Source organism: Corvus cornix, chromosome 1 (genome assembly GCF_000738735.6).
Source record: "Corvus cornix cornix isolate S_Up_H32 chromosome 1, ASM73873v5, whole genome shotgun sequence".
NCBI lineage: Eukaryota > Metazoa > Chordata > Aves > Passeriformes > Corvidae > Corvus > Corvus cornix.
In genome coordinates this window covers 25,087,057-25,104,485 of record NC_046332.1, presented here as the reverse complement: position 1 = coordinate 25,104,485, position 17,429 = coordinate 25,087,057, and the positions used below count along the sequence as shown (strand labels likewise).

Sequence of the window (17,429 nt, the reverse complement as noted above, 5' to 3'; positions counted from 1 at the left end):
GGGAGCACTCCTTGAAGAACAGGTTCAAATTCAGGTAAGATCAAACTGACCCCTGAGAGATGCTAGGCCAGGTCTTGAAATGAACCTACTCATCCCTTAAAAGATTTTCTTTTAATTTCCTCCTTTCTGACAATTGTTGTATAGAGCAACTGGGCTGGTGATCTTTGTTATGAAGCAGTGAGTGGCAGTCTGTCCACAGGTTGATTCACCCGATTCATAGCTCCTCCATCCTGTGTGCTGGGTGCCTCCCATGCTATCCAGCATCTTTGAGCAGATGGAGCAACACTACTGCAGGTCTGCTTGGCATAGCTGGGAAACTAATTGACCACATTTTCAGAATTCATCTGCTGGAAGTGCTTAAAGCAGCCTTTGATTACTTTCCCAGTGCAAGGAAAATGCAAGTAATAATAAAGACTTCTTGTGGGTGTCCAGGTGGATGATAATTTTTTAAAGGGAAAGTGTTACGAGGGCTGCAGGTGACAAAAGGCTTATGGAAGGGGGTACATTCAGCACAAAGGTACCAAAACTTCCAGTTACACTTGTGTTTTATTGGGTTAAGGCAGTTACAATGCAGAATGGAGGGCACCTGCCCAGGCAAATGACACATGCTCTCCACAAGATCCTCCTCCCAAAACCCAGACAAACCAAACCAGCAGCTAGAGCTCTGCTATGTGCTCTGGAGGCAGAGGACAATGGCTTTGGCTTTATATTAGGAAAGAAAGGAAGCCCTTCCCAGATGGAGAAGCTGTGGCACAGACACAGGCAGGAGCAGCACACCAAAGCTACCAAACGAGCATGGCTGACAGCACAACTAAGCCAAGTCCTGGGAGTGAGAGCTGAAGCCTCTGATCCAGTACTGCAAGAGGGCAAAATGAGAGAACCATTTGAGGCTCTCTGGCCCATGCCAGGTTTGTCTATATGAGGGGAAGAGCATTAGGGTGCCCTGACATGAGACTAGCTTACCTGGTACATCAGGACTTGCCTGTTTTTTTCATCCAGGAACTATTGGAGATGGCTTTGTAAAATACTGCTGGGAAAGGAGACTGTGGCCAGGCTGTATTTGGCCAGCTCCTAGATGCTGGGATATACAGATGCCGTATGTGAGGACAAGAGTGTCAGGGAGAGTCCTGGGGCTGATCCCAAGGCAAATGTCCCTTCTTACTGGGAGAGATGTTATGAAACAGCTCTCCCCCAGGTATGGATTGTACCAGGAGTTATTGCAGCAGCCAGGTGGTACAAACCCTAAACCTGTCAACAGTGCTCCTGTCAGGAGAGGAGCAAGGGTGAAAATTGGTTCCAAAGAGACCGTGAACAGGTTTTGAGACAGGATGCATGCAACCAGCTGAAAAAACAGGTTTGAGACTCTGGGAGCTATCACGGGCCTTGTTCTCTCAGTGGCCACAGTAGATCACTGGGGTGTGTGGTAGTTAGCAGCCAATCTATCACTGGTCCTTGGGTCAGGAGGAGAGGGGACCCTGGGGTAGTGCTCCACTTCTCACGTGAACTGACCTACCAGAGGGAGGGCAGCCACCTCTCTATCTTGCAAGGAGCAGTAAAATACAAGCTGGCAGCACAAGGGAAGATTTCATTTGCAACTAGGGCGATTTTCTCAAGCACTTAGACTGACCCAGTCTTATGAGGCAAACCTTTTGATGGAAACAACAGGAGAGTTGTTATTTCTCCATCAGTGCTCTGTTTCTGAGTTTCCTTGTCCAATTTTTGCTCTTGGCTCCTGACTGAAGAGATCAGGATCCTTATCAAAGAGGTCATGTTCTGTCCTCTTGCTAGGACTGCTGTGCACGAGCTGGGTGCCTTCTGCAGGCTGAGGATCCAGCTGTGGGAGGGCAAACGCATTTCCAGCATGGAGGCAGCAGAGATGAGAGATGCCATCTGCATTTGGGTCCCGTGTGCCCCGCGAGCCTGGCAGCTCCCAGGAGGGATGCACTGTGGTGGCGGATCTGCTGCACACCCGGAGCTGTGCCCAGCACTGAGGGACTCACTGGTTTGTCTCTCTTTTTCCCCTCCCTCCCTCCTTCCCCAGAAGTGGGAAGCACTTGTACTGTCTCAGGCAGGAGCACTGAGGCTCGGTGTGGGAAGGCAGCCATGCAGGTGGGGCGTGTTCCCGCTCTTCAGGGGGGGTACCTGGGGGGTACCTGGCTGTCGGCAATGACCACGTCTGGCTGACCATCGCTGCTCGTGGCCGAGGGCAGCACGGCACTCCCCACTGCCTTGTGCCAGCCCAGGCAGCTGCTGCAGACCTGTGCAGCCCGCTGTGGCCCCGCAGTCAGCAGCAGAGGATCTTGAGGAAGGCTTTGCGGAAGTCAGTGTTGAAGGTTGTGTAGATGATGGGGTTGAGGGCACTGTTGACGTATCCGAGCCAGGTGCTGGCGCTGTAAAGCCCTGGAGGCACATGGCAGGATGGGCAGTGGGCATTGAGGATATGGATCAAGAAGAAGGGCAGCCAGCAGACTATGAATGCCCCTGAGTTTAGAGAGAGGCAGAAAATAATCCATTGAGTTTAGAGCAGAACTATTTGGAAAGGGGCCTGCACTGGTGCCCTCTCCCTCCACCCCCTCACTATTTCCATGATGTTTCTGTATTTCACAAACACTGAAGGCCATGTTTATTCCTGACACAGGGATTTGGCAAAAGCTTGGGCTCCTTGCGACCAGCTTTGTGAATGGATCAGAAGTGGTTTGATGACAGACAAAAGCAAGTGGGCACAACTTTGAGGGAAAATCCACTGCTTCAGCTGCTTTAATCAATTAGGATGAGGGCTGCTTTATTTCCCTGCTACTAGTGAGTTAATGGGGGGAAGCAGTGCATCTGGTGACCACAGCAGGTGACAGGGACACCAGTCACCTGGCTTCTCTACCCAGTTGTATGAACTGGTTCCTCTGTGGCTCCTTGCCCTCAGCTTCCCCTTCTGTAATTGGATCTAAGAGCTCCTGCATGTAAAGAAACTTAGGGTTGTTCCAGCCTTGTAATAGTAAAACAAAGGAAAAGCAAAGGTGTTGGCTGTTGCTCCCTCTAGTAGGGCTTGTTGGCATCTGATTTTAAACAAGGGTAACAAAACATAGTAAATAAAACACTAACATACTTGGCTCTCAACGTTTGGGAGCATTATTCTAGATCCCTAAATGTCCCACCACTGTCTCACCTGAGTTTGTAAAGCGGTACCAGCTGAAGCCAGGGCCTAGCCTGCATTTTTAAAAATCTCAATATTAGGAGATTCTGTGCTCCTGGAAGTCCCAAACCATCACCCCCTGCACCCTACAGGCAGAATGGCTCTCACTCACCCAGGACAATTGCCAGCATCTGTGTAGCCTTCCTCTCCCGCAGCTGGATCAGTCGGGGCTGCTGCTGTGCCAGCCTCAGGCTGCTGATGGTTCTGCCACTGCTGAGCCTCTGTACCTCCACTGTGGGCTTCGTGCTCCTTCTCCTCTCTTCCCACCTGCTGCTCAGTGCAGGCCCTGGTGCCTTGGTGAGGGATGGCTCATGGCAGAAGCTTCGGTACCGCTGCAGGCTGAAGACAGTCAGCAACCTCCTTTTTGTAGACATCTCCTGGCCTGTGCATTTGAGTGAGAGACAGGGGGAGAATGTGCCTTGGCATCTGCTCGGCAAAGCTTTTCTCTCCATGTGCTCCTGCAAAAGAGGATGCCACACAGGAACTGGAAACCATGCAAACTGCTCATTGGATCAGAGGATGATGAGGGAAGTTGTAGGAGCTATCCTCAGCCTCACTTGCCTCTTAAATTGCACCATGTCCTCTGGACTGACCTGGGGGTGAACCGGCACTTGACAACTCTCTGCCTCCATCCCACCAGGGAGAAGCATGAGAACAGTAAGAACAGAAATACCTGCTCTGCTAACCTGTCATCTGTATTTTTGTGTTGGCCCTGCTCCTCTCAGCATCCCCACCCTTTTAATGTAGCTTCACTGTGCAAAAATGGGTAAAAGGAGGGGATATGCATGACCAGGTAATTCCTTTCAAACTATTCTGTTTGTTCCCATGGTTGCAGATACTTCATCTAGAAAGGTCAGTGGAACAAATGTTGCATGCACCATGAGTATCTTGACCTCTTAAGTATGACAGATGAAGATGGTTTTTTATTTTAATAACAGAGGTTAAAGCCTGTGAAGCCCTGAGAATGAAGCTTCATTGAGCAAAAATCAATAAATGAAGACATTAAAATCAATAAATGAAGAAATTACCCAGACTTATGCATGGCTGAGAAAACCCTGCTCTGAAGAAATTTTGAAGTAGGCTATGCTCTTTTCTAGTTTCCACTTCTAGAGGGCAGAGATACACAGGGAATATCCTCTCTCTAGAGGTCTGAAAAGGATTTAACAGGACCTTCTACATCTCAAATATCACAGTGTATGAGCGAGGGATGAAAACATGTCCTATCCCTCCTTATGCTTTCTGTTCTGTGCTTTGGCCCTTTGAGGAGAAGAGATGATGCATTCCCTGTCCTTTTTGACAGCTCCTACTGTGTTCACGTGGCTCTTACTTGGTGTGCATAACACGGTTTGGTGCTGGCGCTCTGGCTGCCCTGCTGGGTGAGGGTTCGCTTCTTTTGCCTCTGTCTGAGCACGAGGTAAATCCGGACATAGAGCAGCAGGGTCACCATGAAGGGGAGGTAGAAGGACACCAAAGAGGAGTAGATGATGAAACTAGGGTTGGATATGGAACAGACACTGGGATCCCCTGGGGAGGAGAAGAGAGAGAGAGAGAGAGAGGAGCGGCTGAGCTGCTTTGGTTTAGTCAAGGACACTCTGGTGTGTTGGCAAAGCAGGACAAAAGGTGGCTGGGGACAAAGGCAGTCTAAGGAGTGCAGATTTTGCTCTGTCTAACCCACCTACCTGACTGATGCTTAAATTGAACCCAGCACAGGGCCATCTAGCATTAGGCAGCATGCATCTGCCTGCTTTTCTGGTCAACAACTCTGTTCTCTTCTTTCATGTCTATTCCTATCCTTTCTCAGAGGACCCTGTCTCCTTCATACTTTCTCCTATTCCTTTGACAGCCTCTGAGCTGTCTAGATGCAGTGTGCATTCTCCCCTATCTGTCTGAGCCAGGCAGTAGGGGGCAGAAGAATTTCCCCCTCCCATCCCCTTCCTGCCTCAAGCACTGCGGAGAGGATGGGTGGGGAGCAGAAGCTTCTGCCTGTGACTCAGTGGGGAGGAAGGCTCCCTTGCTCCTCTGCCTCCAGGGAGACTGTGCTGCCCTAGCTGAGGGAAAGGAAAAAGATCAACCTGTTTCCAAGGTGGAAATTTTTTTTTTTGCCCTCCTCAAGGGATTAGTTAAGGAAGCAGACAGCCAGTTGGATGGGAAGGAGGTTTCTAACAAGCAATGCTGTTATGCAATCCTTGCTGTTTAGAAATGTGTTCTGTATCAGAGTCAAAACTGTGCTTCTGAACCTGTTGATATCAGCAAGACACCACTGAGTCTGGTGTGTGAGTGTATTGTATGTGCTGCACATTTTGCTCTGTGTGCTCAAAGTGATTGTTTGATGGGATTCTGAAGACCTGGACACCTTGATGGGCATTGATTTGGCAGTAGAGCAGGCAGGTTTGCCCTTTAGAGCAGTAGTCAGTGTCTGCCTGAGCAAATGGCAAGTTTACAGACAAGAGCACGTGGGGATTTTTCTCTCCCTTCATAGTGTGCTTTCCAGTTCCTTAAAATTTCCTGTAACTTGGCAAATCTGCAGGACCCATGTTAAATGACCTGGCCATACACAGGGCAGCTCCACTGCAAACCCCTCCTGTATGCTATTGTTCAGGATACCACCTACCTGTAGTATTGAAGCCAAAGAGGAGAGGGCATGACACTGCGAACGCCAGCATCCAGACTATCACAATCATGAGAGACACCCTCCTGCAGGAGCTCTGCCCAGTGCTGTACTGGTACTGAACTGGTTTCACCACTGCTGTGTATCTGCAGACCAAACCAGCTCCGGGAAGAGGAGATGGAGGAGTGGAGGGAGGGAAAGGACCAAGTTTTTAAAAGGAGAAATGAAGGCAACATCGGGAACATGATGGTGAATGTGGTGAAGAAATAGAAGAGGAAAGTAGAGAAGATCAGATGATGGGATCAGCAATTTGTAGAAATGGTAAGTGGGGCATCAGGGGGAGGAACAGAGGAAATCAGAGTTAGTTGGCAGCAGTGCAGAGAAATGCTCAGAAGAACTCACAGCATGTGAAGCTACAAGGTTTGGGCTACCAGATGGATCTAGAAACCCCAGGAAACCCCTAATCTTCAAGCCCCTAAAGTTATATGGGCACTGCTGGGAAAGAGCACTCTCTGGAGCAACCACAAACTACCAAACTCTTTGTCTCAGCTGCCTGGTCTGGTGTTAGCCTGACAGGCAGAGGATTGCCCAGGGCCAGGTGTCAAGGACCTTCAGCTCCTGGGGTACCCCAGGAGATGCAGCTCAGCAGGGTTAGGATTTGGAAGGCACAGGAGTCTCATCTTCAGGAGAGTCTGGGGGCTGCTCCTTGCAGACAGAGCCAAACTGAAATGGGGATACAGATTCCCTTTGAGGAACACCAGACCTACCCAGCACTGAGAGCTGCCTTGCATTATTATCCTTGAACTACACATTACAAAGGTACAGCATGCAGTAGTTTTCCCTTCTCCCACTCCTTGGTCCCAGTAGCACCACATGTCCCAAGGTTTTGGCTCCCAGCCCTCAGCAGTGCTTAAAATAGGCTCAGTTTTAAAATGCAGAAAACCAGAGCAAAGCTCAAGATTATTCAGCAATAAACTTAATCTCTCCCTGTGAATACAGCAGGATTTTGTTTATTAAAGCTTCACAAGTGAGATCTCCAGAAGGAGAAACCCCCTTCGAGACTCAGTGGGAGTTGGATGACCAGTTGTGGTTCCTGCCTTCAAAAAGCTTGAGGATGTGGTTGGGGCGTGTTTTATTGCTTGTATCTCCCCCACTCCAGTGCAGACCTCTTGTAGCACAGTGTGAGCAGAGCCACATTAACAGCAGCAGTGACAGGCACAGACCTGCAGGGGTTTGTTGTCCTGAAGACACTGATGCTGTCTGTGCTCACCCCACTTCCTTGTCCCTGCCCCACTGGGGTACAGGGCTGACCCCCATGTCCAGACTATCCCCCTGGATGCTGTTGTGCCTCACCTGTCAATGCTGATGGCACAGAGGTTTAGAATGCTGGCTGTGCACATCATTACATCCATGGTGACAAAGATATCGCAGCAGATCCGGCTGAACGTCCAGACCCCTCCGGTCACCTGCAGCGGCAACACAAAACTGTCAGCCTTGTTCTGCACCAAGTCCTGACAAGTGATGTGTAAGGGGGTTCTCTCCCCCAAGCATCTCAGCAGCTGGAGGAGTTCATGTCCACAGTGATGGGCAGAGGGAAACTGAGGCACCTGTGCTGTGTTCAAGATAACATGGCAGTAGGTCATGGAGAAGGAGCCTCACTTTAATTTCAATCCTTTATTTGCTCTTGCAGAGGGAGGCAGGGAGAAGACACAGCAGCTATCCCTTCTCTCAAGGCCTAGCATGATAAACTGATTTAAATTTGATATCGCTGTACTTATCCTTTGATTAACGATTATCTGAGAAAATCTAAGGGTTGAAAGTCTTTCTCAGCCTAGCTGCCAAAGGGCTCTTGCAAGCAGTGAGCTGGAAAAGTGCTGCAAATTTTTTGCATTTATGTATGAAACTGAGATCTGAGACTGAGGCCTCTCAAAAACCTTATTTGAATTCTTATCTCAGTTACAGATTTTGATTATTAGATCTGAGTGAGAACTCACAGGCCATTCAGATAAAGGGGCTTGGGTTGCTACCAAGCTGTTGTTCTGGTTGCTTTGAGTTTTTAATCTGAAGTGTGTGGTTGTGAAAGCTCAGCCGTAGCCAGTCTTAGCGATGGAGAAGAGTGGTTTTGGACCAGCCACCGAGTTCTTGACAATGACCTTTCTGATTGACAACCATGCTCCAAGCACTGTGTGGCCCTGCTCTCCTTGGGGTTGGGATGACAGCCTGACTGCGAGAGAGGTGGTCTGCCTCAGTGCCCACTCCTTGTAGGAGATGGAGGGCAGGCTGCCTCCTTGTTCAACTGCAAACAAACCCAGTGCTGTGCTGAATGGGGGAGTAGGAGAGAAAAAGGGGGGAAAAGTCCATGCCTGGAAGAGAGCCTGGATTTAAGCCTTCAGGCCTGTAGATCCTGCTGTTTCAGCTGAATCCTGGGAAGCTATCAGAAACTGCTGCTGGTTCCTGGTCTCTCTGCTTACATTTAGACAACATCTGGAATACTGCATCTGGTTTTGAGGCATCAGGAGAGGAAAAATATTGATAAACAGGAGTGAGTCCAGTCGAGAGCTACCAAAACAATCCATAGGGGCTGGAGCAGCTCTGAGGACCAGCTAAGGGAATAGGACTTGTTCAGTTGGGAAAAAAGATGGCTTTGAGAGGGGTGTGAGACTGACAGCTCTCTAGTGCCTCATGGGAGGTTTTTGGGTAAGTTGGAGGCAAGTTGCTAAGAAGATGGAGCTGGGTTTTTCACAGCAGTGTGTGGTGGGAGGACAAGAGGCAACAGGAATGAGCTGGAAGAAAGGTGCAAACTGGTTAAGAAGGTTACTTTTCTGACCACAAGGACAATGAGATAGCGGAGCCAGTTGCTTGCTAAGTCTGTGCAGGATCTATCCTTGGAGGTTTTCAAGACCTATTCAAAAATGCCCATCCCAGGTGGCTGGAGAGGGTGCCACAAGTAAGTTTGGCTTCTCAGGCAGTGGGTCAGCCCTGCAGCAAGTGTTGGTGCATAGGAAGGATGCAGCTCCCTGCAGAGAGAAGCACCTGTATAAATACAGAATTCACTCAGTGAGAGTTGTTCAAGAAATAATCCTGAGAAATTTAAATGGCTTTAATAGTGGCAGCATTCCCACACAAGGGCACAGAAACTTGGTGAGGTGAGCTGTGTCTTTAGGGTGTTCTCTGCTGGACCCAGCTGCTACATTTCAGAAATCAGGTATTGAATGAGGCAGTCTTCCATTAGACCCTCTGACCTTGAATGAATGCAGAGAGGGGAAATGAGAATTGGCTTGCAGAATGCAGAAGGGAACTGTGCTTTCCTCTTCAGTTCTCTTGATACTGGTGCTGATCCTTTGTTTTCTTATAAAAAAGTAGGTAAAGGGGGAAAAAAAAGTCAAACCAAAACCATTGAGCTTTTCTGCACAGTTAGGTGAGCTACAAGATGTGCAAACTGAAGGCTGTCCATCTGAGATTAGGGACCTTAATAGGTAGGTTCAGCTCCAGAGAAACATTACAGCGGTTTTACTTGAGTTTCAGATTTTGAGATCTGCTTGACCACCTCAAAATATATTAAAAAAAAAAAAAAAAATGCTGGAAGCCTTTGCAGTGGGACCCAGTAAGGGATGTTTCTGCAGTTTGAGGCAAAAAGCAATGCAGTTTCTGCATGAGCTGTGGAGTCTGCAGAATATTTCACCAATCCAGTGGCAGGTGTTTGCATGAAAGCCAGCTGCTGCTAACCCAGCAGATGAACAAGCACTTAACTGAGGGAGTTTCCAAGGTCCTGAGCACATTCAAATGCTGAGCTCAAGAATGTGAACCATTAAAACTGAAGAAGGTGCTGGTGGGACGGCTTAGAAGTGAGCCCTCTCAGGATGATGCATTCAGATCACACCACCTGCATACTAGACTGTAGCTTGTGTAAGAGGATGCTTGACAGATCAAAATGTTTGGGCTTAAAACCCGTCCTCACTTCCACCTGCCACTTCTAAAATGGGGAGTAGCTCTGTTGAAGTAGTTAATATTTACCTGTGGGGTAAACGAACCCAGAATTCATTCCAGAATTTAACAGTGAAGAAGAGCCATTTTATTATATGCTTTTTTCACAATTTTAAAAATTCTATTTCTGCTCTTCCTTTTATTGCTCTGTTCTAATCATCTTTGCTACAGCAGCTAGAACCTGCTAGTCTGCATTTCTGGTTTTCATGTGCTGGCAGGGTACCTCTTCTTTATCCCTCTGGTGCTTTTTGTCCAGGAATCTCAAAGGACATCCCAGGTATTAATTGATTGAATCCTCACATCTGCCTGGGTGAGGTGGATGGTCAAATATTATTCCCTTACAGCTGATGAGAGCAAACCACAGAGAGATGAGGTGATACAATCTCTCATTACCACTCACTGACTGTGCAGCAGAAGTGGGAATAATGTCCAGGATGAAATCCTGGCTCTATCAAACACAATGCTAAAGATCCCTATAGACTATTCAGGTCAGGTTCTCATCTAATCTTCCTTGATGACCAGTCTGCTTTATCTACAAAATTGTAGTATTATTATTTTTAACTTCCAAACTCCATAGGAAGATTTCCAGTTTATGAATGCACGATGATTATTTTTTTTTAAACTTATGCATACCCACCAGTCTCCTGAATTCTTGAAATAACAGAATCTCCACAATTCAGATATGAAGGGTGATGCCACATTGAGGAGCACATGGATGGGAAAGTAGGAAACCAAGTTGCATCAGGCAATGCCAGGCATGAAAGTAGTGGTGCATCTAAGCAGGCTCACTGAAGGGTTTTGTGTTTGAGAGCTGCTGCTTGGGGGTGCTGTTGGCTCCTGCAGCTGTGAGATGGCTGCTCATGGGTTTGCACGCTGGGAGTACAAAGAGCACTCGTGGTCAGGGCTGCTGAGCTGCAGTAACTCAGCTCTGTCCCCCCTCTGACTCCAGTCCAGTAGAGCTCCTGGAGCTCACAGAGCAGCTTAGGTCTCACTGCTCCTGGGTGAGAGACACAGATGAGGAGACAGTGTGACTCCCACACAGTCTCAGCAGATTAGATCTCAGTAACAACCTTCTCCTGAAGCTTTCTTCTCCTTTGGAGGTAGAACTGGATGTTGTAAGAAGACTGAGGAGGGTGTTCCCAGCCATCCTGCCACATGTCCTCCTCCATTTATGCAATGACTACAAGGCATGATGGTGTTTAATGCCATCGAACTCCAGTGGGCAGGATACCCTGATGCCACTGTTTTGGAAACCTTGGTGAGCTTCAGCAGCCACAGCACCAGAGATCAGTAAAGAAGAGGGGCAGCAGTACTGGTGTATCAGACCTTACACTCTGGGCCCCAGGGGACTGCTAGACACACTGCTGAATAGCACTTCTGTGCCAGAAACCTCCTTAGGTGGAGATGAGGATTTTGAGGCTATAAAATGTTTTTATTGCTGCTCTGTCACAGCCATCTCAAAATATATCTCAGAAAGAGATAGTTCTGGTCTGCATGATTGATAGAATAACACATTTCATGGCCACAGATGACTAAAAATGGAGTGGAAAGCACAAACTTCACAAGCGACATTTAAATCTGAGGCATTCATCCACCTTTAGCCTCTCCATAAATAAGGGCCAGTTCTCCAAAGTCTGGTTTGGCAGACCTTCAGTAGATGAATAGGTATTCCACATGGTTTTGGGAACGGAATGATTTTTTGGCAATTTCCAGGCTTATAGTGTATTGAAGCATGATGCCATTTCTGCTTCATTGGTAGCATCGCTGATCCATAAACAGCAGCAAATATTGAAAAAACTTTGGGGCTTTTTGGACTCTTTTTTAAATCTTACTCTTGCTGGAGTCCTACAGCCCAGTTCTATAGGAAAAACTGTGCAATGCCAGGATTGGTAGTTTGGGATCTGTATGAGTTCTTTTCCCTGTTGTTTGGATGGCTCTTCCATCAGCTGCTTTGATTATCCAAGCTCCACAGACAGAAATTAGTCTTGAATGGGTCTACAAACACAAGTAGGAAATGGACCTACTGTTGTGCTCACAAATCATGACCAAGGCACTGAATGGGGCAGAGGCTGCTCCACAGATGTGCCTCAGTCCCACTCTGTCCGCAGCAAGAGTGAATGCCAAGTATTTTCTAAAGCAAAGCATAATGTGATTTCATTAAGGATTGGAATGCACTTGAGCTGATAGACTATTCCAATCTGAAATAAAACTTGACTTTCAATAATATTTTTTAGCTGCAATCAAATTGAAGAGTCTAATTCTGTCTTGTTGGGTTGGCTTCCCACACACACACACTTATTCTTTTTTTTTTTCAATCTTTCTATTTAACACACCCAAGCAGTACACATCCTGCAGGACAGCTCCAGGGCTGTCCCACACAGATCAGTCTAAACGTTGCTACTGCCTTCTTTAGGAACATGACCACGCATGCAGTGGTGTGGTTAAATTCTGCTGATTGTTCCTAAAAGGCACTCACCTCCAGGTACACCATCCATGGCATCACCAAAGTAGCCACCAGCAAATCTGCCACTGCCAGGCTCACCACGAGGTAGTTGGTTGTGGTCTGCAAGGTGCGTTCCCTCAGCACAGCCAAGCAGACCAGCACATTCCCAAAGATGATGGCCAGAATCAAGATGCAGTAGCAGAGGGCGTAGTAGGCATGTGAGTGGGGCAGCTCAGGCTCTGTGGTGCTGTTTGCCCCACAGGGAATGGGGTCTGTTGTATTAGGATGGCTGCTGGCTCTGGTGAAGAGGGCCATGGGGCTGCCACTGCAGAGAGAAAGAAAGAGACGACAGAAAATCAGAGCTCTGCAATAATTGTGGAGAACAGTACCCCCTGTGGGTACTGGTATGATTTTATACTTTATTTACGAATGCTCCTTCAAGCCAATCAGAGAGGTGTTTTTTCTGCTCATATACAGGCAGAGCTTTGCTTAAAGATTTGTATGGCCTGTTCTGTTTTTCACTGAATCTAAGCCAAGAGAAGAATGCAAGACTTCACCTCCTGTGTGCATGTGAAAGGTGGATCTTGCCAACCAATGCAGCTGTTTGGAAAGTGGCAATGGTTTTGAGATGCACCAAAGTCACACCACAGTACAAGTCAGCTGGGCAAGAGTGCAGTCTAAAAGACAACAATTTGAATGATGAGAAAGACTCAACACAGTTACCCAAACATGGTAGAGATTGGCCATAATTTGGAACTTATATCTTTTCTTCTGGGAAGTATCCTCTTCCTTCTCTCATCAAAAAATGTCTTCAATAACTTCACACACTTGAGTGCTTGGCAGCCTGGCAGAGCCTCTTGATCCCTGGCTGCCTGGCAGCAGGCACCACCTCCAGAATTCCTCCTTTTCGGCAGCATGTTTCTGTCCCAAGCCCTGCCTGCCTTGTAAAGGGTTGACTGCTGGTGCTGTTCCCATTTCATCCATACTGTGCTCTGTGTTTTCCATGCCTGGCCAGAAGATGTGCTTCCAGTGCTGAAAAGCAAACCAGCTTGATGTTTGGGATGAAATAATGGAAATATGCTTGCAGGGTACTCTGCATTTCTTTTTCTTACAATAGATTCAAGTCTGTTCTCAGCAACCTACCATGATTCAGGAGGAGGATTTTTTTCCAGAAATATGAAAGCTGCTGTACCAAGGTTGTTCCATGACATTTAATGGTTTGTATCTTTTTTTCCTTTGCTACTGCTCCTGTTGCTGAACTCATCATCAGTATGACAGGTATGAAAAGCAAGGAGAAAACATTGCAAAGCCAGTGGTATAAATATTACTCTGTTTCACCTCACCCCTTGAACAGCAGCATCTGTGATGCACAGCTGCTGCACAGCTATGTTCCTGGAAGAGTAGCAGTGCAATAGGTATAAATTGCTCCAGCCCCTGGGGATATACTCATCCTTAAAACTGGTGTCACTCTCCCCTGATGCTTTGTAGCTGGGAGAGGACAAGGGTTGAATGAGATGGAAACTGAACTACCCTATGTCCTGTGAACACAGATCCCTCAGAACAGGGGTGAAACAATGGCACGTGCTTTGTTTGAAAATGCCTTTGCTTGTCTCCTCTGTCGTTCTTCTGCCTGTCCATGACAAAGAAGTTAAGCTTTCCACTGGATCACAAAGATCTCTTGTAGTATGAGTGCTTCTGCTGAGTCCAGGACTGTTCATAAAACAGTTGAGCTGCAGCCACCCAAAGACAGCATTAATTTTACTGTGTCCGTTGCACTGACACAGTTCTCATTCTGGGAATTCTATAATGCCTGGGACCAGGAAAGGCTGGTTCTGTAGTGCTGGAAAAAAACCCTACCTTAAGCAGCTGCGTAGCTGATAAGCAAGGTTAGAGCAGGGAATGAACAAAACATCACCCATAATATATATAAACAGAAGGCATAAGGCATCCCAACACACAGTTTAGCTGTGGGATTCCTGTCTTGTCTTCTGTCCTTTATATCCATGAGCACCGTTTTCGACTTTCACCCCAAAGTCAGTCTTCCCTACCAAGATCCCTCCCAGCCCTGCCAGGTCCCCCATCCCTGGACTGTCCTCCACCCCCCCAGTCCTGCTCACTCCGCACCTGGCCAGGGTGATGCCAAACCAGGCACGTGCCAGTGTACCTGGATACCCTCACAGGGGGGTGGCAAGACACCCATCACCCTGGGCAACCGGGTGACAAACTGCGATGGAGACAAGGGTCGCAGTCGTGGGGACGCGCAGAAGGAGGGGAAAGGAAGGAAAAGGGACGCTCCCCCCGTGGGTCTCCGCCTCGGAGAGGTCCGGGTGCCTGTCCCGGGCCGGATGGCAGGTCCGGGTGCGGGGTGCGGGAAGGGTCCGGGGTCCGAGCGCAGAGTCCAGGCGTGGCGGCGGCTTTGGGTTCGTTTCCAGCTGCGGGTGCTGCTCCGCGCCCGCCGCTCCGGCTGTTCCCGCTGTTCCCGCTGTTCCCGCACCCGAGGGGCAGCGGGAGCTGCGCCGCTCCCCGTGGTGCCCCCGGCCCCGCTGCCGTGTGCCCCGGCGATGCCGCGGGGTGCCGGGGCGCTGGGGAAAATCGGGCGGGGAGGGAAGCGGAGGGCTGCGGGCAAAGGGACTGCCGGGACGGGCGGGAGGCGAGCGGGAGGCAGCGATCAGGACTTACCCCGGCCCGTCGGGCCGTGCCGCCGCCGAGCAGAGCTCGGTCCCGGTCCTGGTCCCGTTGAGTCCCGGCCCGACCCGCTCCCTCCTGCCGCCTTCCCGGCGCGGAGCCGCGGGGCGGGACCGAGCTGGCCACCTCCTCCCGCCCGCCCCTGCCCCGGGACCCCGCGGCGCCCGGCGAGGGGGCAGCCGGCCGGGGTGCGCTCCCCGTGCCTTGCTCGGGTGCCCGAGAACTTGCCCTTCTCCTAAAGAGAGGCGGCGAATTTTGGAGCCGGGGTCCGCAGCAGGGCCGGGCTTTGCTGAGGGATGGACCTGCTCCTGCCTGGAGGCAAAGCGGAGAGCTGGGAGCCCGGGGAGCCGGTGCTGCGGCCGAGCGCGGGGGCTGCTTGCCCTGCAGATAGAAAGTTGTCACTTAACAGTTGAAAAAAAGGATCAAAGCAGAGATGATTTTAAGAAGGGGGAGGTTTAAAAATATTTATATCTTTAAATAAACTACCTTAAACCTGAGATGGAGGGCGGGTAAGCGGGGAGGAAGCTGGAAAGGAGACTAATACTGGGAAGTGTCCTTCTCCAGGGACCACCGCCAGTAGGCACAGCACGATAGCCAGGGCTCGGCTACAAACCCCATCTCTGCGATGTGGCTTCCCTTGCAGTCTGAGATCAAGTCTCTGAGGCACAGTTCTCCTCAGACTGTAGTCACTGGGGTACGGCTGATGCCGGTGGATCTTCTCTCTCTGGGGGCTGGGTTGTACCCACCACCCACTCTGGCACAGCAAGTGGGACTTGCAGGGAACTGCCAGGAGGGTGCAGGAAGCTCAGCAGCAGGGCTCAGGCTTCCCTTCTCTGCACGTACGAGTTGTGGCCCTAGCAGGAGGAGACAGAGTGCCCTTCCCCTTTAGGCACTCAGTGGTGGGGGGCCACAGGCTGGCTTGTGTGTGGGCAAGGAAAAGAGGAGATACTGTGGAGAGCAGAGTTTATCTACTTATTTTTAAGAATTTACTTAAGAAGTATGTGTTGGGACTTGGGCTGCCTGGATCATCTCTCCTGCCTGCAGCTTTGCAGGCTAATCTCTTTGTGGGTGAGAGTGGTGGGAGGGAGAGGTGCTGCAGAAAGCCCTCATTACCCATCAGGTGCGAGGGGTGTGAGAGTACCATCTTTAGCCTGGCTAGGGATGGTGAAAGTGCCCATGCAGGATTTGATGCGGACTAATCAGCAGCACTGCCTTTAACCAAGGCTGTGACTGCCCCATGGCAGCTCTGTGGATGGCATTGGAACAGTGGGATGAGTCACTGCCTAGTCCCTAAGGTGACACATTCACACTTGACCTCGCTGGAGGATATAGCTGCCAGCCTATTAGACCAAATGACCCGTGAAGGGCTCTACAGCCCCTTTGCTGCCTTGGGAGCCCCCAAATGGTGTGACATGGACTGCATTTACCATGCTTACATTATATCTGTACAGCTGAACTTCTGCCGTCATCTGAACCATGCTGCTCACTTTTGGGGAAATGCTAACCGTGCCTGGGGCAGTCAAGGAAGGGGGGACCTCCTGCCCATGTCCAGCAGAGGCTTTTGAGCTGTGAGCTCGAAGAGTCCAACACACCCACACTTGTGTGGCTAAAGCCAGAGGGGAAAGCACACACCGTGATGCTTGTCCTGACTAGCGAGGGCTGTGCGAGTCCCGGGCTGGGTGCGGATGCCCGGCGAGCATGACTCCTCACAGGGAGGCTGACAGAGACATGGAGGCATTTTAACTTCCTTTTAGCGGGTTTTAAATGCAGCTTGTTTGTGGGCAATTCCCGAAGGACTGTGGCTGGCAAGGTGCTCACATTGGCTCTAAGCTGATGGGGCCACAAGGCACGACAGCAACAGGCTTTGCTGCTGTGAGCTGTTCCATGTAGCAGCTAACCACAGATCGATAAACAGACACTGCCTGGCCCTCCTCGAATATAAGGGAGATGCAGCAGGGGGAATGCACAGCTTTAACCACAAAATCACCGTTGTTCTGCTTCTCATTTTTATGTTCAGTGCTGAAACCTTGCCTGATTCCTTGCCCTGTGTGTCAGTGGAGCCCCTGGTTCTGTCTCCCTTGTGAAACTTGTTTCTTGCTTTTAATTATTTTTGTCTCATTTCTTAATATTACTCTGACTCCAGAAAAAAAAAAAAATCGTAGACTCACAGAATCATAGACTGGTTTGGGTTGGAGAGATCTTAAAACTCATCTTGTTGCAGCTTGGCCTTGAACACTGCCAGGGAAGGGGTATCCACAGCTTTTCTGGGCAACCTGTTCCAGTACCTCACCATCCTCACAGTAAAAAACACTTTCCTAATATCTAATCTAAACCTACCCTCTTTCAGTGTAAAGCCATTCCTCCTTGTCTTGTCACTATGTGCCCTTGTAAAAAGTCTCTCTCCGTCTTCCTTGTAGGCCCCTTTAGGCACTGGAAGGCTTCTATAAAGTGTTCATGGAAGCTTCTCTTGTCCAAATACAATTCTCCAAAAATAATCTAGTTGTAAATGCTGCTGCTCTATT

At 49.3% G+C, this 17,429-nt stretch overlaps 1 protein-coding gene across 1 annotated transcript; it reads right to left on the bottom strand.

Moving 5' to 3' along the window:
- Positions 1–527: 527 nt before the first annotated feature.
- On the bottom strand, positions 528–15,006 carry DRD3 (dopamine receptor D3). Its single transcript, XM_039566079.1, has 7 exons — positions 14,902–15,006; positions 12,256–12,547; positions 7,149–7,261; positions 5,799–5,941; positions 4,515–4,711; positions 3,300–3,645; positions 528–2,481 (listed from the first exon to the last, which is right to left on the bottom strand). The coding sequence occupies exons 2-7, from the start codon at positions 12,535–12,537 to the stop codon at positions 2,285–2,287; spliced, it is 1,278 nt and encodes a 425-aa protein (XP_039422013.1). The 5' UTR covers positions 12,538–12,547; positions 14,902–15,006; the 3' UTR covers positions 528–2,284.
- Between the last annotated feature and the right edge of the window lie 2,423 nt (positions 15,007–17,429).